The sequence below is a fragment of the Orycteropus afer genome, unplaced genomic scaffold, assembly GCF_000298275.1.
Source record: "Orycteropus afer afer isolate SDZICR_OR568_19922 unplaced genomic scaffold, OryAfe1.0 scaffold00005, whole genome shotgun sequence".
NCBI lineage: Eukaryota > Metazoa > Chordata > Mammalia > Tubulidentata > Orycteropodidae > Orycteropus > Orycteropus afer.
The window spans coordinates 9,185,168-9,209,197 of NW_006921592.1; the positions used below are offsets into that span (position 1 = coordinate 9,185,168).

Genomic DNA, 24,030 nt, shown 5'->3' on the forward strand with positions numbered 1-24,030 from the left:
ATTATATTTAGTTGGAGTGTTTCCTTAGATGTGAGAATCTGAAGTTCACCTAAGCAGAGTCAGGAAATGAAAGGTTGGGCTTTCTGTGACCTTCCCTTGTCTGTCTGAATGGAGAGGTAATCAAAAATATTGTTTCGATGGGACTGCACTCCCAGCCTCTTCGGCTTCTCCAACTTGGCTCCTACAGTGCTGGACACTTATTTCATTATCTAAAGGATTGTTCTGTTTTGCTCCAGGCAGTTCAACTTTGGCAGAGTATCCTGAACAGACTGGAGATTCAAAGCAAGGTTTTGAAATGAAAACTGCAATGATTAAATATCCTGGGGACCCCTTATGTGGGGGATGTAGGGCTCTTAATTGAATGATTTGGGTAAGTTGTTGGAGCCAAGCCCAGCTGAAGTGTCCCAAGGCCTGTAGTCTGGAGAAACATTCTTTAGCAGATAACGTGATATGGGCTTTTGCTAACCAGTAAAGGGGTCAATGATCTTGAATAGCATACTAAGTCTGGATAATACAGTCTTTTTAAAGTGGATGTGTGAATATTTTTATTAAGCAAGGATATGTAATTGGAAATAGAGGTAACACAGAGATGATAGAGGAATCACTTGGAATTCAATGAAATAGAAGTTCCTACCTAAATCTGTGTTTGTTCTGAGTGACCTTGGGTAAGTGACTGTGGCTCAGTTTGCTCTTAAACAAGCAGGTTGACCACATAAAATCAGCAAGCACTCGGCACCTCCTAGGTGCTATCATCACCACCTATGTCTCCAAAAAACCCATGTTGTTGTCAGTTGCCAGGAAGTCAACTCTGACTCATGACAACCTCGTATACAACAAAACAAAACATTGCTTGGTCTTGCACCATGTCACAATGGTTGGTATGCTCGAGAGCATTGTTGCAACTCTGTGTGTTTTGAGTGCCTTCCAAATTAGGGAGCTCATCTTCCATCAGTCTATTGGACACGATTCTGTTGTAATTCATAGTATTTCACTGGCTGACTTTTAGAAGTATATTTCCAGGCTTTTCTTCCTAGTCTTTCTTAGTCTGCTGAAATCTGTCTGTCATGGGTGACCCTGCTAGTATTTGAAATACTGATGGCATAGTTTCCAGCATCATTGCTGTAGGTGCTGTCGGGTTGGTTCTGACTCAAAGTGACCCTACAATAGAACAAAACACTGTCCATTCCTCTGCCATCCTTCCAACATTCCAATCTTTGCTATGCTTGAGCCCATCGTTGCAGCCACTGTGTCAGTCCATTTGCTGAGGGTCTTTCCTTCTTTTTGCTGACCCTCTACTTTATCAAGCATGATATCCGTCTCCAGGGATTGATCCCTTCTGACAACATGACCAAAGTATGGGAGATGGAATCTGGCTATTTCCATTTCTAAGGAACATTCTGACTATACTACTTCCAAGACAGATTTGTTCATTCTTCTGGAAGTTTGTGGTTTGTTCACCACAATTCCAATGTCTTCTGCAGTCTTCCTTTTCACAGTCCTGCTTTCACATGCACATGAGGCTATCGAAAATACCATGGCTTAGGTCAGGTACACCTAAGTCTTCAAAGTGACATCACTTTAAAGAGGTCTTTTGCAGCAGATTTGCCCCGTGCAATATGATGTCTAATTTCTTGACTGTTGCTTCCATGGGTGTGCTCCAAGTAAAATGAAATCTCTGACAACTTTTATCTTTTCTCCATTTATTGTGATGTTGCTTATTGGTCCAGTTGTGAGGATTTTTGTTTTCTTTATGTTGAGATGTGTTCAGTACTGAAGGCTATAGTCTATGATCTTCCAGTAAGTGCTTCAAGTCATCTTCATTTACAGCAAGGTTGTGTCATCTGCATATTGCAATTTGTTAATAAGTCTTCCTCCAATCCTGATGCTACATTCTACTTCACATAATACAGCTTCTCAGATTATTTGCTCATCATATAGATTGAATAAATATGGGGAAAAGATACAACCCTAATGTACACCTTTCCTGATTTTAAACCATTCAGTATCCCTTTGTTCTGTTTGAATGACTGCCTCTTGGTACAGATTCCTCATAAGCATAATTAATTATCCTGGAATTCCCATTCTTCATAATGTTATCCATAATTTGATATGATCAACATAGTCAAATACCTTTGCATAGTCAATAAAGCACAAGTTAACATCTTTCTGGTATTCTTTGCTTCAGGCAAGATCCAACTGACATCAGCAATGATATCCTTCATTCCATGTCCTCTTCTGAATTCAGTTGAATTTCTGGCTGTTTCCTGTCAATGTACTGCTGCAACTTTTTTGAATTATCACCAGCAAAATTTATTTACATGTGATTTACTGATATTGTTTGATAATTTTCACACTCTATCAGATCACTTTTCTTTGGAATAGGCACAAATATGGATCTGTTCCAGTTGGTTGGGCAGGTAGCTGTCTTTTGAATAACTTGGTATAAACAAGTGAGCACCTCCAGCACTGCATCAATTTGTAGAAACATCTCAATGGGTATTCCATCAATTCCTGGAGCCTTCTTTTTCTCCAGTGCCTTCAGTGCAATTTTGACTTCTTCCTTCAATACCTTTGGTTCTTCATCATATGCCATCTCTTGAAATGTTTGATACATTTGGTACACTGATTTTGTGTATTCTAAGTTGATCCAGAGTCATAACAACATGCAAATCACCACATTACAATAAATGGGCAGACAGGTGGTAGCAACAATCCCTATTCCTGAGTTATTTGGTTTCATAAATAACATCGCCCAGCTGCTCAACCAAAATCCTAGAAGACTCTTTATTTCTCCTCTCCTTTTGTGCTTTGTCAAAAAATAAAGAGGTGCTGATAATCAGTTATACCTCTCTTCACAGTTCTGAGCCTAGTGAGCATTAAGGTGGTCATGGGGGTGGATGATACAAAAGAAGATCTAAGTATTATCTTTATTACTTATAACACTAAAATGGAGAATGGGAATTAGATCTATGGAAAGTTGCCTTCCTAACACTCCTCCATTCTGAATTAAGTTTCCCATTTCACTGTGTTAGGCATGCTGAGTTCCTTCTCTCAAACTCACCAATTATATAAAATAAGGCAATCCTCTTTACCTTAAAAAGAAGGAGCTTGAAGACATCATGTTGAGTGAAATAAGTCAATTACAAAAAAATAAATATTGTATGGCATCATTTATTCAAAAAGACAAGAACAGGCAAATATATAGAGACCAAAGTCTCTTAGTGGTTACCGGGGCAGGACGGAGGGGAAGAGAGGGGTTATTGCTCCTGGAGAACTCAGTTTTTGTTCACAGCAATAGAAAACTCACAAAACTCACATTGATTAATTGCAATTAATATAATTAATGTTAATAAGTTTTACTCCTACAAAGAGTTGAATTGGCAAATGTTGTATGATATATTCACAACAATAACCAAAAAAAAAAAAAAAAAAGTAGAATAGCTGTTAAGGTTGCTTGTGTATGACCAAATACCTCATGAGATTTGTTTCCTTGATTTGGAGGTTTAGGTCATGATTTTATGGAACATCCCAGTTAATTGGCCTAATATAGTGTTTAGTGCTTCTGTTCTACCTCCTGTTTTTTTGCATGGTTCTTAGGGTTTTAAAAGTTTGCAAGCAGCCATGCAAGTTACAACATTTGGTCTCTATTTGTCTGGAGCAACCAGAGGAAAAGGAGAGTTGGGAATGATTGTTGTTGAGAGTCATCAAGTCACCTCCAACTCATAGTGACCCTACATGACCAAGTAGAACTGCCCCAAAGGGTTTCCTAAGCTGTAATCTTCATGGGAGCAGATCATCAGGTCTTTATTCCTGCAGAGTAGCTGGTGGGTTTGAACCACAAACCTTTCAGTCAGCACTTGAACACTTAACCATTGTGCCACAAGGACATCTGGGTCAGGAATAGGTGGAGAAGGTGGAATATGTGATAAATTGTCTCCTTACCAGGAGACTAGAACTGGATGGTGCCTAGTGACTATTATTGAACATTAGCTACTATTACTGAACATTTTGATCAAAGATTCTATAGAATTCTGATTTTTAAAAGGGGGGGAGGGGAAATTTAGAAAATAATTTCAAACTCTCATGGAATCCAGACTTTCTATGACCTTTGGAGCCAAATGAACCCCCAAAGATACTTCCCTGGGAGAATCTTTGTATCTTAAATTTAAAATATCCCTGGAAGTCTTCTTTAAATCTAACAATAGTTTAGCTTAACTAGCAAAGAATATCTGCCTTGAGTATTGTATTCTTTTTAAGAACTATCTGTATGGGATCAAATTGACAACAGCAACTTGAAAAATTAGATAAGAAACTTAGAAGGCAGTGACCTCATGTTAATTGGGAAAGAACAATTTGGAAAAAGGAGAATGAGAATGTTTGCACAACTTGAGAATGTAATCAATATCACTAAATAGCACATGTAGAAATTGTTGAATTTGATGTATATTCTGCTGTGTATATTCTCAAAAACAACAAGATAAATTTTAAAAAAACTGTATAAAAAAAAAAGAAAAACATAAGTAGGTGAATTGGAAAGAAGGACTGGCTGCAATATATTTATATATTATATATGTATTGAGTATCATGGTAGAGACACACGGGAAAATGTGCTGTTGTTAAGTGCAGTCAAAAATAGTATCCCCTAAACACTGACCATATTCTACTTGCTACATATTTTTCACTTCACCCACTTCTACACAGCCCATCTACACATTTTACTTTAGGCTGCCTGCATAGCTCAACTAGACACTGTAATAGTCTTCAAACTTGTCTCATTCCAGTCTTTTTCTACACTTTCACTCTTGAAATCCATTCCTTATACTGTAATAATAGTGTCCTTCCTAATATTTAAACATAATCATTAAAATTGCCTGCAATTCTAAAATGATTTCCCACAGCTCTCCAGATAAAATCTGTACTCCCAAGCATGACATAAAAGCTGCTTTATTATCTAACCAGCTATTTCTTCAGCCTCATTTCTCATGTTTTTTTCTTGTTTCCTCAAGCCTCAACATGTACTCCTTATTCTGTTGGTGTTGTTGTTAGGTTCGGTCAAGTTGGTCTGACTCATAGCATCCCTATGTATAACAGAACAAAATAATACCCAGTCTTGAAACATACTAACAATCATTGCTATGTTTGTGCCCATTGTTGCAGCCAGGTCAACTCAGCTTGTTGAGGGTCTTCCTCTTTTTCACTGATCCTCTAATTGACCAAGCATGATGTCCTTCTCCAGGGTGCAGTGAAAGAAGGACTCCTTGAGCATGTGAATCCTTAAGTGAGACTTGAAAAATGAGTTAGAAGAGGTGAAGCTGGGAAAAGGAGAGAAAGGCATTACCTGTGGAAAGCATAAAGGTAGAGAGGGATAAATGTATTGAGATAATTCCTTTAATAAAAGAGTTTGTGAGAGTCCCTTTCAGAATTTTTGTCAGAATACAGCCTCCTCTTTGAAAGCATGTTGTTGTTGTTGTTATGTGCCATCGAGTCGGCCCGACTCATAGCGACCCCTCCTTGGTTTCCCGAGGCAGTATCACTACGGAAGTAGGATTGCCCAACCTTCCTTCCGAGGAGTGGCATACAGGTCTTTAAATAAAGGATGAGAAAATACCAAGGTGGATCACAAAGTGTCTGGAGTAGCTAGAACAAAAAGCTGTTTATTCTCATTTTGAATCGTGCCACATTAACGAATGAAGTTCCCAAAGCTTCACTCTATCCGTGTCACTCATGCCGACTCTACTTTGAGGAGGCAGCTTTTCACAGTCATATATTATGTGCTTTCCAGGGGCTTGTCTTTCAGCACTGTATAAGACAACATTCCACTACTATCCATGAGGTTTTCACTGGCTAGTTTTTTCAAAAGTTATAGATGAGTCCTTCTTCCTAGTCTGTCCTAGTCTGGAAGCGTCACTGAAACCTGTTCACCGTGGATGTCCCTTCTGCTGGTATTTGAAATACCAGTGTCATAACTTCCAACAATGCAGCAATATGCAAGCCACTACATTACAACAAACTGACAGAAGAGTGGTGGACAGACTCAAAATTAGAAGAAACAGTTGCAAACATCCATTAGTAACTAGAAGGTGATATGTACAAAGTAAGAATCTAAGAAAACTGGAAATTGTCAAAAATGAAATGAACTGTGTAAAGATTAATATCCTAGGTTTTAGTGAGCTGAAATGGACTGGTATTGGCCATTTCGAATTGCACAATCATATGGTCTACTATGCCAGGAATGACAAATTGAAGAGGAATGGCATCACACTCATTGTCCAAAAGAATATTTCAAGATCTATCCAGATGTGTAACAGTGACAGGATAATATCCATATGCCTACAAGGAGGGCAAGTTTTAAGCTTCCCCTGGCTTCTCATTACTCTTGGATTAGAACAAAAACTTTTTACCCTAGCCTATGGTGTAGTGCCTAAGGCATTTGATTGCTAACTAGAAGGCTGGCAGTTCGAACCCACCAGCCACTCCTTGGAAGGAAGGTTGAGCTATCTGCTTCCATAGTGATACCACCTCAGAAACCCAAGGAGGGGTTGCTATGAGTCAGACCTGACTCCACAGCAGTGAGTATAAGACAATAGTTGATCTAGTCCTGCCCATGAACATGACCTCATCCCCTGACATGCTCCCTTTCTCTCCAGCCCTACTGGCCTTCTTGATGTTTCTTGAACAGGTAAAGCTTTTCCTGTTCCCTGTCTGGAACTCTCTACCCTCAGAATTTCACGTAGCTAAATTCTGTTATCATTCAGATCTCTACTCAAATATCAATCCTTGAAAAACATTCTCTCTAATTATCTTACCTAAATTAATTAGGGAGAGTGTCTTTCAAGGATTGATATTTGAGGAGAGATCCATACACTAGATGGAATACATAGGAATTAAATTGACTGCATCTGTGGAAAGAGGTGATGGAGAAGCTCAATATCTTCAGCCAAAACAATGCCAGGAGCTGACTGTGGAACAGACCATCAAATGCTCATAGGCAAGTTCAAGTTGAAGCTGGAGACAATTAAAGCAAATCCTTACTCCTCACTGCCATTGAGTCTATTCCAATTCACAGCAACCCACATTGGGTTTTCAAGGTGGTAAATCTTTATGGAAATAGATTTCCCCATCTTCATTCTGTGGAGCAGCTAGTGGGTTTTAAACTGCCAACCTTCTGGTTAGCAGGAAAATGCCTTAGGCACTGTGCCACCAGAGCTGCACAAGAGGCAAAATATGACCTTGATGTAATCCCTCCTGAATTTAGAGGCCATCTAAAGAATAGATTTTAAGTATTGAACACCAATGACCAAAAACCCAATCAATTGTGGGATGACATCAAGATCATCAAACATAATGAAAGCAAAAGGTCATTAAAAAGACAGGAAAGGAAGAAAAGACCAAAATGGATGTCAGAAGAAACTCTGAAATTTGCTCTTGGGTGGAGAGTAGCCAGAGCAAATGGAAGAAATGAGAAGATAAAAACACTGAACAGAAATTTCAAAGAGCAGCTCAACAAGATAAAGTCAATTATTAAAATGAAATATGCAAAGACCTGGAGTTAGAAAACCAAAAGAGAAGAATACCCTTGGCATTTCTCAAGCTGAAAGAACTGAAGAAAAAATTCAAGCTTCGAGTTGCAATATTGAAAGATTCTATGGGCAAAATATTGCCTGATTTAGGAAACATAAAAAGAAGATGGAAGGAATCCACAAAATCACTGTACCAAAAAGAGTTGGTCAGTGTCCATCTATTTCAAGAGGTGGCATACGATCAAGAACCAATGGTATTGAAAGAAGAAGTCAAAGCTGCACTGAAGGAATTGGCAACAAACAAAGCTCCAGGAATTGACAGACTACCCACTGAGATGTTTCAACACATGGATTCCATGCAAGAGGCACTCACTTGTTCATGCCAAGAGATTTGGAACACAGCTACCTGGCCAACTGACTGGAAGAGATCCATATTTGTTCCCAATCCAAAGAAAGGTGAGCCAACAGAATATGGAAATTATTGAACAATATCATTAATATTACACACAAGTAAAACTTTGCTTAAGATAAATTAAAAATGGTTGCAGCAGTATATTGATAGAGAATTTCTGGAAATGCAAGCTGGATTCAGAAGACGATGTGGAACGAGGGATATCATTGCTGGTGTCAGATGGAACTTGGCTGAAAGCAAAGATACCAAAAAGATGTTTACTTGTATTTTATTGACTATGCACTGCATTTGACTATGTGGATCATAACAAATTATGGGTGACGTTGAGAAGAATGGGAATTCCAGAACACTTAATTGAGCTCATGAGGAACATGTACATAGACCAGAAGGCTGTCATTGAAACAGAACAAGGGAATACTGCACGGTTTAAAATCAGGAAGGGAGTAAATGAGGATTGTATCCTTTCACCATAGTTATTCAATCTGTGTGCTGAGCAAATAATCCAAGAAGCTGGACTATATGAAGAAGAACATGGAATCAGGATTGAAGGAAGACTCTATAACAACCTGCAATATACAGATGACACAACCTTGCTTTCTGAAAGTTAAGATGACCTGAAGCATTTACTGATGAAGATTAAAGACTGAAGTCTGCAGTATGGATTACACCTCAATATAAAGAAAACAAAAATCCTCACAACTGCACCAATAAGCAGCATCACGATAAATAGAGAAAAGATTGAAGTTGTCAAAGATTTCATATTATTTGGTTTCACAATCAACACCAATGGAAGCAGCAGTCAAGAAATCAGATGACATATTGCACTGGGCAAATCTGTTGCAAAAGACTGCTTTAAAGTGCTGAAGAGCAAAGATGTCTCTTTGAAGACTAACATGTGCCTACCCCAAGCCATGGTATTTTCCATCACCTCATATGTATGTGAAAGCTGGACAATGAATAAGGAAGACCAAAGAAGAGTTGATGCTTTTGAGTTGTGGTATTGGTGAAATATACTGAACATACCACTAACTGCCAGAAGAACAAATCTGTCCTGGAAGAAGTGCAGCCAAAATGCTCCTTGGAAGCGAGAACAGCCGGACTTTGTCTCATCTACTTTGGTTATGTTGTCAGAAGGGACCATTCCCTGGAGAAGGATATCATGTTTGGTAAAGTGAGGGTCAGCGATAAAGGGGAAGGCCCTCAACGAGATGGACTGACACAGTAGCTGCAACAACAGGCTCAGTCATAGCAGCGATTGTCAGGCTGGCAAAGGACCAGACAGTGTTTCATCATCTTGTACATAGGGTTGCTGAGAGTCAGAGCTGACTCGATGGCACCTAACAACAACTCCTCCATCCCAGCATCATCACTCTCTAAGCCCTGATTCTGTGTTATGTCACAGCACTAACCTCTTTCTTATTTATATATTTGTTTTCTACTTTCAGTGCACATTTATGCAGGATCTGCTATGTGCCAGGCAATACTCTTGACACTGGGGATACAGGAAAAAACAACAAAAAAAAAAACAGAAATCTGTCTTCATGGTGCTTGCATTCTAGTGACTGTTTCAGGCACTTATTGGAGAACAATTAGCATTTTTTTTACTTTTTTTTTTTTGCCAATTCTTCTTTTTATTATCTGTCTTCCCCATAAAATGTAATCACCAAAATGATGAATAAATGCATATATGTGTAGCTGCACTGGTGATTATTACAGGGTTCAGCTGCCTTTATTCATTCATCATTACCACCTACTATTCAGCCGAGAGAAGCATGGAAATGTACAAGCAGCTTGCCTATTTTCATCTTCCATTGTTGGAATCAGAGGACTTGGTAAAGACCGGACTCCAATAGATGACTGACCACATTTTTGGCCAACATTTGTAGACAATGATTTAAATTATTTATGCAGGTCCCTTCTACTACTGTGTCCCTCCAGGGGGTTCTTTCCCATTATCAGCTGTACCATTTGCATTACTGCCAATTAAATATGTATTCATCGTCCAAGGACACCAATGAAGACAAAATGATTGAAAATCATCAACAGTTCCCCCAACAACATTCTTTGTATCCCAGCACCCTTGAACCTTTCAGAAAACTCTTCTGCTTTGGCAAAGCTGTCAGAGGGTCCTTTCTGTATTCGAGTGTTAATTATTTGAAGCAATTCTAAGTCCAAGGCCTATTTGAACTATGTACTTTTTAGTGCTATTTGGGGCTTATAATTAGTTGTACTCTTTGGGCATATAAATCTCTTACCCAGTTCATTATCCTCGGGTGGATTGAAGAATGTCAGTGACTCTCTTACAAATTTGTACAGCCATCATCCAATAACTAAGTACATATTTACTCTGGAAGAATATGCATTATTGACAATGTGCTTAATTGCCTCCCCAAACAATTCAAACATTGGCTGCCTGTAATGCTGTCCCTCACCTCAAAGGGAGATGTAATAGTACATCTCAATAGGAAAGGGTATTCTGGTGTTGCTCCAACAAGGATGCAGGTTCTCATAAGGGAAATGGTTTAAGAATGCTCAGCTCCAAGTGACAGCTCCTAGTCCATTTAGCATGTCTAGGGCAGTGCCGAGAAAAACCCCATTTCCTACTCATCTGCTTCCCTTACAGAATACTTATCAGAAAAAAATTATTTATATTAAAAGTGAATATTTTTCAAGGACTTTATAGAAACATCTGCCACTGTTTTAACCACACCCCCATGGAAGAATGTCAGTCTTGTCCTGGTGAGATTGAATTAAGAATATCTGAGAGACAAAGGGGACAAATGAGAAACAGAGTGGGCAGGGGAGGGATCAGAAATGAAGAGCACAGCCAAATGGTATGCTCCCTCCAGGGAGAGCTGTAGGAGGAGAGTGTTTCCAAACACTTGGCCCAGATGACCCCCTGGAACTCATGACCTGGGCATTTCCTTTCTTTTCCTAATAACATTTTTTTTTTATCCTAATTATTTCCACACACATATTTATTTAAAAAGTATAGAAATATATGAATACATAAAAATAAAATGAGAAATAACTACCTAAGACATTTGACTGCTAACCAGAAGACTGGTGGTTCAAACCCACCAGCCACTCTTTGGAAGGAAGATGGGGCAATCTGCTTCCATAGAGATATTACCTCGGAAACCCAAGGAGGGGTTGCTATGAGTCGGGACTAACTCCACAGCAGTGAGTTTGTTTTTTGGTTTGGTTATTGTTAACATTGTAGTTTTTTTTCCTTCTGATTTTTTTCCATAAAGTCATATCTACATAGATAGATAGACGTATTGATACAGATATTAATAAAATATGTTGTCTCTCTAGCTATCTATCTACATTTGTTGTTAGCTGGTGTCAGTCAGCCCTCAGCTTACAGTGACCCCATACACAATGGAACAAAACTCTGCCCTAGCCTGTAGTATCCCTATGACCAGCTGTGGATCAGACTGTTGAGATCCATAGGGTTTTCATGGGCTAATTCTTAGAAGCAGATCACCAGGCTTTCTTCCTCATCTGTCTTAGCCTAGAAGCTCCACTGAAACTTGTTCAGCATCATAGCAACACAAAGGCCTCCACTGACAGATGAGCGGCAGTTGCACATGAGGTGAATCAGTCAAGAATCCATCCTGGGTCTCCTGCATGAAAGGGGAGAATTCTACCACTGAACAGCACTGTCCTACATTTGCATAGATATTGATGATCATCCTTTTTCACATAGCCTCTCATAGACTGTTTCCATGCCAATAAGTACTCTTGAGAACCAAAATTGTAATGGCTGCTTAATAGTTCATCTTATATAAATGTACCATAATGTATCTGATCTTTTCCCAACAAATGAACTTTTAGGTTATTTTTCATGAGGACAAGATCTTTGGTAATGTTCATCTAGAAAGTTTGTTCTGGGGAATAAATTTATGTACTACAGCTGTAAAGAGAGTGCCTCAATTATCTGCTGCTATAACAGAAGTACCACAAGTAGGTGGCTTTAGCAAAAAGAAACTTAATTTCTCACTGTTCAGGAGATTGGAGGTCCAAAATCAGGGCACCAGTGCTAAGGATACCCTCTATTGGCTACGGAGGGAAGACCTTTGTCTCTTCAACTTCTGGTCCTTAGCTTCTTGATGATCTCCCTGTGGCAAAGTATCTATCTTTCTCTATCTCTGTTTTCATATCTCAAAAAAGACTGACTTAAGACACAACCTACACTAATACTGCCTCATTAACACAACAAAGCAAATCCATTCCCAAATGGGATTATAAACCCTGGGTAGGAATTAGGATTTACAACACATATTTTGGGAGGTATAATGCTATCCATAGCAGGATGGTAGATGAGAGGTGGGGAAAAAATGACTAATCATATGATTCAAACACCTCCATTCATACCTATACTTTCCACTTGTCTTCAAGCCCTAAAATGCTAAGTGAATGAGTTAATTGAAATCAAATAATCTGTCTATAATTAAGGAAGGACTGGAAGTCAACTGCAGGGGGCTCCATAGATAGATGAAGATGAGCAAACTCATCAGAGTCATCCTTCCACTCATAATTTTAAGAAACCAAATGTAAAACATGTTTTTTGTTCAAATGTGACATTAGAGCGGGTGTGGCCTGAATCACTTATCCTCAGAGTGAGGTATGCAAGACAACCCAGTGGGGTGCAGAAGAAAATAAAACTGGTATTCACAATTATTTTTGTATTATTCTCTAGCATTTTCTACTTTTCCATACCCTTTTGGTATATGTAAAATATTAATGCACCAAAAGTTAAATAATTTATCCACACACATAAAACATACATACATATATGTATTGTATCTGCATGGTAATTCAAAAAAAAAATTTTGTGGTGAGTCAAAAAAATATGAAGATTACTGTTTTAGATTTTGGTTATTGATTGTTTTGGTTACCTAGTGCCACTCTAACAGAAGATATCTATCACAAATGGGATGACTTTAACAAACAGGAGTTTATTCTTACAATTTGAAGGCTTTAAGTCAGAGTTCAAAATACCAGGCTCTAGGTGTAGGTGATAGCTCCTCCACCTTGGGCTTCAGCTCTGTCTCCTGTTCCCGGATCCCTGAAGCTGGACACTTTTCTTCACTCAGCTGCTGGCTGTTGAGACTGACAAGGCCTCAAGTAACAAGGTCAACAAGTAACAAGGCACAGTCCCAATATTACCAAACCACACAATAGGCCATTAATTCAAGTCAATTAAAAGTTCCAGGATCAGCAGAGCATGGCAGGCTGCTGAACAACGACACGCCTACATGCAGGGTTCAAGCATGCCATGAGCTAGAGACCATTCCCAAAGATGGTTCTTACATACAAGAAGCAGACCACATCCCTAAAGCAGCTACTCAGCTGCTTGTGGTAGATTCCACCATGGAGCTGATTGCCAGTCTCATCATGGGGAATAACTACCACCAGCTGCTCAGCCACTCAGCCAGACCCAGCCAAGTGGACACACAATTTTAACTACCACATTTGGAGCTTGGAGCATGGTTACGGTAGAAGTGTATGAGGTATGGATGGATCATCAGTTTGATATAATCCTTTCCCTAAGCACTGGGAGGTGTTGGCCAAGATGAATTCCAGGAAGGTAGTTAGTGTCTAAGTTTGGTGAGGACTGGGATCTAGGTGATTGGATCCTGGGAAGGGGCTGAGTCAAAAGGTAGCAATCATCTGGGAAAAGAAAGCAATCAGGTGAGTGATGTTTTATAGGACACTTACAGATGGAGCCTGAAGTCATAGAGAATCAAGGGATGAGAGTAGGGAGTCTAGTACATCTGAGAAGAGACTGAAGTAGGAGAGAGCCTAGGAATCTCCCAAGGACACAAATTTGAAATGCCATTAGTCTACCATTCTAGGCAGAGATACATCTAGGTCCTGGTGATAATGTGATGTAAGATAGATAGATTTTGGTGGGGAGTGATAAAGGGAGGTCTGACTAGAAGCTTAAAAATGAGCATTGAAGGAAATAGCCAAAGGTAAAGTATGAACACTCTGAAATCAACTTTCCCCCACAGTTTTGCAGAGAGCTCATTCTGTCTAAACATGATATCTATTTCCTGGCTAATTCTGGCACTCAGATGTTATGCAATGAAGGGCTATCCTTAAGACACCAGAGTTTCTTCCCTCCTCCCTCAAATGAAAACAAGCATACAATAAGAATAGTAAAACTTGGCATTTAGAGGCATTTTAGTCTGTGTATATCCTTAATTATGTGACCCAAAGATTATGTAAGCCATAAAAATGACTTACTCTTCTCTGAACATTTTTAAATGGTCAGTGCCATCTGAAGTTTAAAAATATCTCCTTTCCAATACATTTTATAGATGTCTCGTACATAAATCCTAGCATAATCACGATCCATCCATATTCAATAGTAAAAGCTCTAGGTATTATGAAGAACAAAATTAATGGCAGAAAATGTAAGTGGACTGAAAGTGGTGATGGCAGGAGCCAATGTGTTCGTGATGACAGTGGTCCTTGTTTGGGGGTTTGTGATGAGTTCCAGTATTGATGGTCTTCAACTAAGCAGAGGAAAAGTGACAGAGTGTCATGAAGGGCTCTCAGGACAAAACAGTCATTGTAGTCCTGTCTACCCCACCCTTTAAACAAGAGACAATAAAAATGAGTTTTCTCAAGAAAGGCAGGCTATATCCCCAACCTGACAAAACATCTGCTCACACATTCTCGTTAGTAGAGATGTGAGCAGCTGGAAGTCAGCAACTGTTTCTGAAGAATTTTTTTCCAACTGTGAGGCACTCTTTCTGAATTCTAACTGAATTCACCCCATCCCTTCTCAAAATATGCTCTCTCAGCTCAAAAGTTTGACAAGATCAAATACCCAGAGAATTTTAAACATTCTACTTGGGATAACACCTTCCAAGACGGCTAACAATTCTAGTTTGTTTAGACTTTGCGCTCCCTAAACCCAACACACACACTAGAAGCCAGGAAAATTCATCTTTCTCCTTAAGCCACCCCTCCTTGCCATCCAAATGCCAAGTTGACTTAGAGTCAACATCTATGTTTAGGATCGTTACCTTCTTCCTTAATCCCATAACAGCTGCCTCACAGTGGTTAGGCTAAATCCATTTAGCTTATGTCTGACTGTGGATCTTCTGGGGTGGAAAATTTTTTTAAAATAATTTGCATCCTTTAGAACAACTGGTAATAATGAGAAAGACTAATGGGCATTCATAAGCTGTTAGAAGACACAGTTCCTAGTCTATGCATTATTCATTTATGCAAACTGTTGTAAAGTTACCACATTCTCTGTGCAACAGGGCTGGAAAAGTCCCTGAACTCAAGCTTACATTGGTATGCACATTTGTGAGGCTTGGTTCTGTTTAACATTTTCATCAGTGACCTGCTTAAAGGAGCAGAGAGCAAGCTCATTAAGTTCCTAGATGGAAGGGATCGCCAGAACATTAGAGAACAGGATTAGAATTTCCCCGGTCCATGCCATATTAGCAAAAGTGTCAGAGTCAAATATGTTCATCAGGAAAAGGCAGAGAAAAATCAGGTTCCCCAAATGCAAGCTGAGTAGGAGCAAGATATTTAGGAAAAGAACTGAAAGGAATATAGATGAAAAAAAAAAAAAAAAACATTCTCAGCAGGAAATAAAGTTGTCTGGTAGCACCATTCACATTTCATTGGGACCTCTGTCTCCCCTTAAGATGGAATCAAACTGCGGAATCCATGGATTCTGGAGACATAAAGCCCTTCCCAAAATTTCTAAGAATTCCAGGGAGCTTTTCACTCTCATGGGTTTTTCTAGCTTCAGATTCCTGGTTTCCACTTAAGTAGCCTGGCTTATGGTTCATTTCACTGTCCTAATTTAGCTGCCCTGTAATAAACCATAATGACCCAGATATAAAAACCATTTCACTCTCATGAGCAAATCATAGCCTCCTGCAGAAGCCCCTGGCTATCTCTTAGTTGTCTTGGCTCTCATTTCATCCTTAATTCAACTTTCCCCAAGCAGTTTAACAAGGCATTTTTCTAAATATAGGTAGTTCTTTCCATAAGAGGAACTCCCAAGCCAGCTATTTGGATGATAACATTTACACCTGTGTTACCTAACAAGGCGCGCGTGACAAAGCCATGAGTCAATACTGCTATAGCCACCACTCAGCAAATGTTTTCAGTAAAGGGCAGAGAGTTGATATTTTTGGTCCCAATCACAGCTAGTTGGCTCTGATGCCATGGCATGACAGCACCACACACACAGTTAGTACACACTTGGGACTTGCTGGATTTGGTTGTAGAAGGCCATAGTTTGTTAACTTCTGCCAAACTCCAGATTATTATTATTATTATTATTTAATTTATTATTTCAATATTATTATTTTGGAGGAGACTTAGGAATCATCTTGTCCAACCTGCTCATTTTAGAGATAAAGAAACCAGAACCCAGGAAGTAGAGTAGTGTTAATACAAGTTCACAAGACTATTGTTGTTGTTCTTAGCTATTGGTAAGTTGGCCCCTGACTCATGGTGATTCCAGTGTACAATAGAATGAAAAGCTATTTGGTCCTGTTCCATCCCCATGATAGGTTGTGGACTGGACTATTGTGATCCATAGGGATTTCACTGGCCAATCTTCAGAAAGAAATCACCAAGTGTTTCTTCCTAGTCCATCTTAGTCTGGAAGCTCCACAGAAACCTGTTCCGCGATATGCAAGGCTCCACTGGCAGAAAGGTGGTAGCTGAGCATGAGTTGCATTGGCCAGGAATAGAACCTGTGTCTCCCGCATCAAAGGGAGAATTCTATTACTGCACCACCACTGCTACAAAATAGTAACCCCAGATAAAATTTCAAACTGGACACAGGTATCCCAACTCTTAGGCCAGTGCCCCCTCAACTGCACCATCACCAGGCTGTTTCCAAAGGGTTCTGGGATTGCCTGCTTAATTGGCAGAGCCCCCTCCAGAATTTTTTCCACTGTACATTTTGGTGAAATGCACGAACCATATTATATGTAATGTGCAGTGGTATCTTTTTGCAAGATCCCTAAGAGGATCTCAGGTGAGTATGGAATTAAAGACTTACGTGAGACTGTCTCTACCACCAAGGAGCAAACTTTGAGAAAACTGAAATAGAGTGCAGAATAGACTAGAGAGAAAAACTATGCACAAATTTCAAGGGACCTAGTTTTATTTAGCTTAAAGTAAGTTCAAAATGACATAAAAATCTTCATGCACCAAGAATAATGTTTTAAAGAGGGACAGTTATTCCTCATCTCCTAGTAGCATGGAAGGAGAGAAGAACCTGCCAGAAGTTACAAGAACCATGCTGTAAGAATCACAGACCAGTGGAAGTTAATAATCAGATCTTGGAGTTTCATCTTGCTGGGTGGGCTAGGAGGGAGGAAAATCGACTAAGTTGGTGGCTCTCAAAGTCCTTTCTCCCTCTTTAATTTCCCTGAAAGCTACAGAAAAGAGTCTTTTTCTGAGCCAACGGCGACACATTGAATCAATGCACTTAATGAGAACAGGACGGTTTCTTTAAGAGGGTTGTGAAGTGCAGAACACAAAGTAGATACTTGCGTGGGGAGAGATGATTGCCCAGATTTCAAAGCGTCTTTCCAAATTATGTGCTCTCAGATTGGCATGTAATCTGAGGGTAACTCAGAAAACTCACAAATCTGGGGTAGAAGCTTGTAGTCCCTTCTGAATGTTCTTCATGCCTCTGTCTCAGGAGAGGCCAGGTGTTCTTAATATGGAAGGTTTGTTGATTTGTAATTTAAAGACTCAGTAGCTTGGGCCTATTTCTCCTTGAAAGTCAAGGCCAAGCATTTATGAGTACTCTTTACTACCTTGGATAAAGATAAATCATAGTGTACATCTTGTTACTAATTAAAAATGGGGCAATCTGTTCAAATATCAGTTCTGGGCAACACATTTCATGAAATCATCCCAAAAGATTATTTGTCTCAAGCCACAGCTTTTCCAAAGTCCATTTGTCCAAATGACAAACTCCTGGTAATTATTATTTTTCCTTGTTCTAATTTTTTTTCCAGATGATCCAGGAACCTGCACATCATGCACTATGGGGTATTACATGTAAGTTTGGACTTCTTTTTCATGGCACTAACTTTCCTGCAGCTTGAGCGTTACTGACTTAATCCTAAATCCAGTGATTAAAGCAAAGAGGCCCTGCAGCCTGAAGCAACTCTATCCTGTCAGGCTATTAATGAGCAATTCTTGGATTTAGCAATAAGAGCCCAGCTGGTTTCTTGCCTCGAAAGGAGGCCTTCTCTTTCTTGATCCTGGAAGTCACCCAGGCTGACAGTGATGTCTAGGAATCATGCCATGGGTTCCCAAGATTCAGACCTTGCTATTTCTGGACAGACTTTAATAATATATCTGACCCCAAGCAAGCTGTTTCCAAATGTCTGCATGGAGACCTTGTCCTTTGCAGAAGTCTGATGCTTTAGGCTGAAGGTACACATAGCTCTTACTCATTCTGTGGGCAATGAGGGACCCAGGCCACTATCTAATAAATATCTACAAAATCATAGATACTAGGTTTCAATGTCACATGCCTTTCCTATTCTAGCCTCCCTTCCATTATGCATTGGTGCTATCCTGGAAGAAAAACTCAGAAAAGAAGGAAGATGAAAGGAAAGGAAGGCTCTGGATATAGCCCAGGTTGCATGATTCCTCCCTGTTATGCTATCTAGTGGACAGATCTGTGACACAGGAACTCTCATGTCCATTCCCTCTCTTCACCTTTCCATCAAGATGGTCAGGGGCACAGGATTGATATTGGTCTTCAAAGGAGAAAACTCAGAGAAGCAATGGGTTGCCCTCACATTGCACCACAGATTATGTCAGATCTGGGTACCCTAGCATTACCCTAGCATTCATAGACCTATGTTATCTGTCACCCACACCACCTTTCACTTTCATCAGTTTCTAGGGACTTGAAATGTGGTAGCTGATGTTAAAATATTAAAGAAGATGGGGAGGATGGGAAGAAAAGAGATATCTCAACAAGCTGAAACACATTAAAAATGATCAATTAATTTATCATTACTTAACCTTATGGTTTTGATTCAACGTTTCCAAATAGCTGGTTATTCGCCACAGTGACTGCATCTCTATATCACTACACTCCTGACTTGTTGATTTAAATTATTCATCCATTTCAGCTGGAGAGGAGGGGTGGAAAAGAGGTTCCCAGGGTTAATTAGTGTGAGGTAGACCAGAGGACATTTAATGAATGAACGGTTCAAACCCACCAGCCACTCCATGGAAGAAAGATGAGGCAGTCTGCTTCTGTAAAGATACACAGCCTTGGAAACCCTATGGGGCAGTTCTACTCAGTCCTAAAGGGTCACTATGAGTTGGATTTGATGAAATGAAAGTGCGTTTTGGTGGGTTATGCTTGCCACAGGATCCTTAGCAGAGATGAACAACAGAAATGCAGGTGTTCTTTGGTGAGATCCCATGGTTGGGGGCACAAAATATTTCTTCAAGAACCAGGAGAGGAGAACGTAGGCTCAAATAAAGATATGATAATTTTGCAGAAGTGGACAAAGGATTCTTCGCTTTGGTCCTCTTACAATTCTGCCTGCCTCTACCCGACTGCTTTCTTCATTGTGATCTGCCACACTTTGAAGCCGGCTTGATCGTCCTCTCAGGATCACCACTCCTACACTAATGATTGTGTTTCATAGAACTTCTTGAAAAACAAATTCACTGGAAGAAAGTGAAAGGCAAAACATGAGATAGTTTTTAAAGAAACACACATTTGTTACCTTTTAAAATATTTAATAATCCTGAATGCAGCTAATAAAATGCTGTAGAACAGAAGTTCTTAAGAAAGTAATGCAAGGATTTCCTGATGTCTTGTTGGTGCTATGAAATTCATCAAAGGGAAAATTGTCTATTTCCCCTTCAAATGAGCCTACAATTCAGTCAAGTCTGAATTACAACATTTTACTATATAATAAAAGATAAAACCCAAGCCAAATCCACTGCCATCGAGTCAATTCTGACTCAAAGTGACCCCATCAGGGTCCAAGGCTGTAAATCTTTACAAAAGCACTTTCTTCCATGAAGTGGCTGGTGGGTTCTGACCTCTGACTTTTGGTTATGGCCCAATGCCTTAACTATAGCACCACCAGAGCGCCTTATAATGAGATAATACATGTAAAGTGTATACATAAAAGCTGAGGTATTTTGCTGTTATTATTAATCTGGTTAGAGACATTTTGATAAGCAACTTGAATTTAACACTGAACTGTTTCATCTCTTGTAAGTGCCAGGTACAGTATGGCAAAAGCACACAAGCTATCCTTTCAGATAGACTGTAGTTAGGATCCCAGCCCCACCTTAAACTAGCTGTGTGTGTGACTTTGAGCACTTGACCTTCAACCTCATTCAGTTTCCTTACGTAGAAATTAAAGATTAGTAAAATCTGCCACCTAGGGAGAGGAGGACTTGTGGAGGTTTAAATGAACTAATACTTGACACATTGGTTCAACACATTAGTATTGAACTAATACTTGCCTGAGAAATGGTGTTCAGAAGTACAGAGGAGGTGGTTAATGACTTGGTTTCTTCCCTTGAAATCTGCATATCTACCGCTATCAAAAAAACATGCATATGCATATATGTATGTATGTATGTATGGAGACAAGCTTTCATGATTAAGAAAATTATATCACCATGTCTCATAGAAGAAACTATGACTTCTTCCCATAGGTTTAAACACCATTGTTATAGAACCTGTCCTGAAAAAACCTACAGTGAAGAATTTGAATGCAAAGAATGTGATCCCAACTGTGGCAACTGTGACCAAAATGAGTGCTACTGGTGTGAAGAGGGCTTCTTCCTCCTGGGTAAGCCAGAAAACAGAATCATGCCAAGTGTGAGTGACCAAGGCTTCCAGACATGAGCACACAATCAGCCTAACAGGCTTCCATTGATTGGTTTCAGAGTCTTCATGTGTGTTGGTGCTACTTGTCCAAAAAGAAATTTTAATTTGATTTGAAAATAACTATTAGCCAAGAGTTCATTCTGCTTTTATTCCTAAAGTATAATTTATATTTTACTAACTAACTTCAAGTACCTCCAAGCTGATGGAAACAAGGGTGAGTATGGGAAGAAAGAGAATAAAAGACAGGCATCTGAAGATAAATGCTTTGGATTTGAAGTCACCTGGAACATCCATGATCCTTCCCTTGAGACTTAACCCTTCTTACATGTCCCAATGCAGCGAAGAGTAGCGAGATCCCTTGTCTTGTGCCTCAGTCAGCACAATGACTTTGATGGAAATGGATGGTTAGGAAAGAAAATATGCTGTGATTCTTCCAAATGAAGAGCTAATAGACTATTACATTTGATTTTTAGTGAGAGAATGGCAGAGTCAATGATGATCTTCAATGGTTTTCTTTATCGAGGTTCTTTTGATTCATAATTTTTCAAGGCTTCAAGCTCTTTCTTCTTAACCCTTTGAGCTGATGATGACCAAAGAGAACTTAGATAAGATATGGGATATATTCAACCACACTCTTTGGTTAAAATAAGCTGATGGACTCTTGGTTTCTTTACAAATAAACACAAAGAAAAATGTTCCTAGGACTCCCTTCTGCTTCTTTAGAACTTGGCTTTACACAGAACTCCAAGGCAAGCTGGCCAGAGTGCTGCCTTAATGCTTCCTCTCTGTTTCTGTGTAGGCGGCCATTGTGTGACAAAATGTGGCCCTGGCTTCTATGGTGACCCAGAAATGGGAGAATGTGAACCCTGCCACCGAGCCTGCAAAACCTGCACGGGCCTTGGCTATGACGAGTGCAGCAGCTGCCAAGAAGGATGGCATCTACTGGATGGGAAATGTGTCAGTCCTGCCCAGACCCAAGTGGATGGCCAATTCTGGAACGGTATGTGACTTCCTCAATCTACGTCCGTAGTGATACAGCCTCAAAAACACAAGGAGGGGTCGCTATGAGTCAGATCCAACTCTAGGGCAGTGTGTTTGGTTTTGTTTTGGTTTGATGTGACTTCTGAGAGAGATCCTAAGACCTAACTTCCTACTCTGCCTCCCTCCTTCTTTAACCCTTACTTTTGAGATATTAGAGAAATGAAGGCTGGACAGTGAAACAGCTTGGAGGAGAATCAAGTTCAGGCCCCTCCTGGGGTCTTGCTGTCTGAGAGGATAGGAGGCTGTGGTCGGCATTTGGCCAGCAGGGGGAGACTGAAGAGCACTTACTAATCATCTGGCCACTTGAGTTTCTACCTGGGAGAATCCAACTAATAACCAACCAGTTGTCATGGAGTCGATTCTGACTCATGGCAACCCCATGTGCAGAGCAGAACTGCTCCACAGGGTTTTCATAGCTGTGACCTTTCAGAACCAGATCATCAGGCCTCTCTTCCAAGGTGCCTCTCAATGAGTTCAAACCATCAACCTTCCCAGTGGGAATAAGCACTTAACCATTGCATCACCTAAGGACTGGAAAATATATATATATATATATATATATATATACATATATATAAAGAGAGCCACGAAGGGAAATGGTCCAAACTACCATTTCCCACAATAGCTGCTATCACATTAGCATATTTTTTTTATTATGATAAAGTAATCTACTCAATAGGGTAGGTTTTTCCAGGTAGACAAGGATGAACTTCTCTAAGTATTAGAATTTATCCTAAAATGGGTGACCTTTATGATTAATTATGAGAACTTGGCACCATTCAAGCTTGCCATGTAAGAGTTACTCTCTCTAGTTGCAGATGGGGGTACGGAAGGATTGAGGGGTGGGGAGGAAATCTTGAGGCCTTGACTTTCACAGTAAAGGCCTACATGCATTTCACTCTTATCTGAACTCTTAGACTAGGCCTCCTCACATGTCAGCCTGGGTCATAGGCTTCCTTGCATGGAAATTACAAATATTTAGTGACCTCTCCATGTCTGAGATGGTTCAAAAAAATTCTCTTGCTGGAAAAAATCTGATTCACATTCTAGGCAGACACATTTGTGGAAACAAGAGATGCTTTCTGTTTCATTTCTAGGCAAGGGTTTGTTAAAAGGGTCATGTCCATGCAGAGGCAATGACGGTTGAAGAGGTCCACACAGGATGAGAAGGTGATAGGTCTGGAGCAGGAGAAAAGTACTGCCAGGTGTGAGAGGAAGGGTGTCCATGGTCACTGTCTACCATGGCAATGATGCTTATGTGACTAAAGAAAGAGTAGCTCAGAGGACATCACAAACCCAGAGCCAAAGCCTAAGAAGAACACAGGGCCCATTTTAGAATCATGCATGGCTAGAAGGAAAAATATTCAATCCAGATTGGGATATCTTCCGTGAAGTATAGCTGAACCGAAATGCTGAAAAAGAGCTTGTCTGGCATTCAAGCATTTAAGAGGCAGCACAAGCCAAGAGGAAAACGGTCTGGTGCTGTGTTTGTAGCTGAGAACATCTGTATTTTATCTGGCGTACCAGATGATGAAAAGGTCCAGGGAGCCAAGAGTCAGAGCAGACTTGATTCCCCACGTGATTACTCGTCCCGTCAACTGGACTACGCATTTTGCAAACTGAAATCAGGCTTTGAGTTTCTCCTGTGTTGAAGCACAGTACCACACCCTATCCCTTGACATTTTCTACTATCTAGATGTAATGTTTTTAAAAAGATAAAGGAACGAGACCTTTTGGAGGTTTCTGCATCCAATAAGGGCAACGAGAAGCAGATGAGAAGCTTTCTTGTAGTTGGACAAACACAATAAAATCAACAACATGGATGCACTGTTCCATGTCTGTGATCAGACCATCAACAGAGAGGAAAAAAATGTCTATTCACTGGGCAAGGTAAGGCCATCACTCAGCTTCCCCAGCATAGTCTGGGGTGCCATGGATAATAAATGGGAAATGCATTCCACAAGCCCTGAGAGTATTTGAGCTAATGCCTACACCTTTTAATAGGATGGCAGATGGTTCCAGAGCACAAGCATTAATGCAAAAACCAAATAAACTCACTGCCATTGAGTCAGATCTGACTCATAGCAACCCCTCCTTGGGTTTCCGAGGTGGTATCACTATGGAAGTAGATTGTTCAATCTTCCTTCTGAGGAGTGGCTGGT

At 40.0% G+C, this 24,030-nt stretch overlaps 1 protein-coding gene across 1 annotated transcript in view; it reads left to right on the top strand.

Annotated features, from left to right (window-relative positions):
- Positions 1–24,030, top strand: part of PCSK5 (proprotein convertase subtilisin/kexin type 5) — a 600,269-nt gene that overhangs the window by 505,162 nt on the left and 71,077 nt on the right. Inside the window, exons 25-27 of the mRNA XM_042780610.1 lie at positions 17,961–18,003; positions 20,653–20,789; positions 21,627–21,827. Coding sequence (XP_042636544.1) covers positions 17,961–18,003; positions 20,653–20,789; positions 21,627–21,827 — 381 coding nt within the window. The remainder of the gene's footprint in view (positions 1–17,960; positions 18,004–20,652; positions 20,790–21,626; positions 21,828–24,030) is intronic.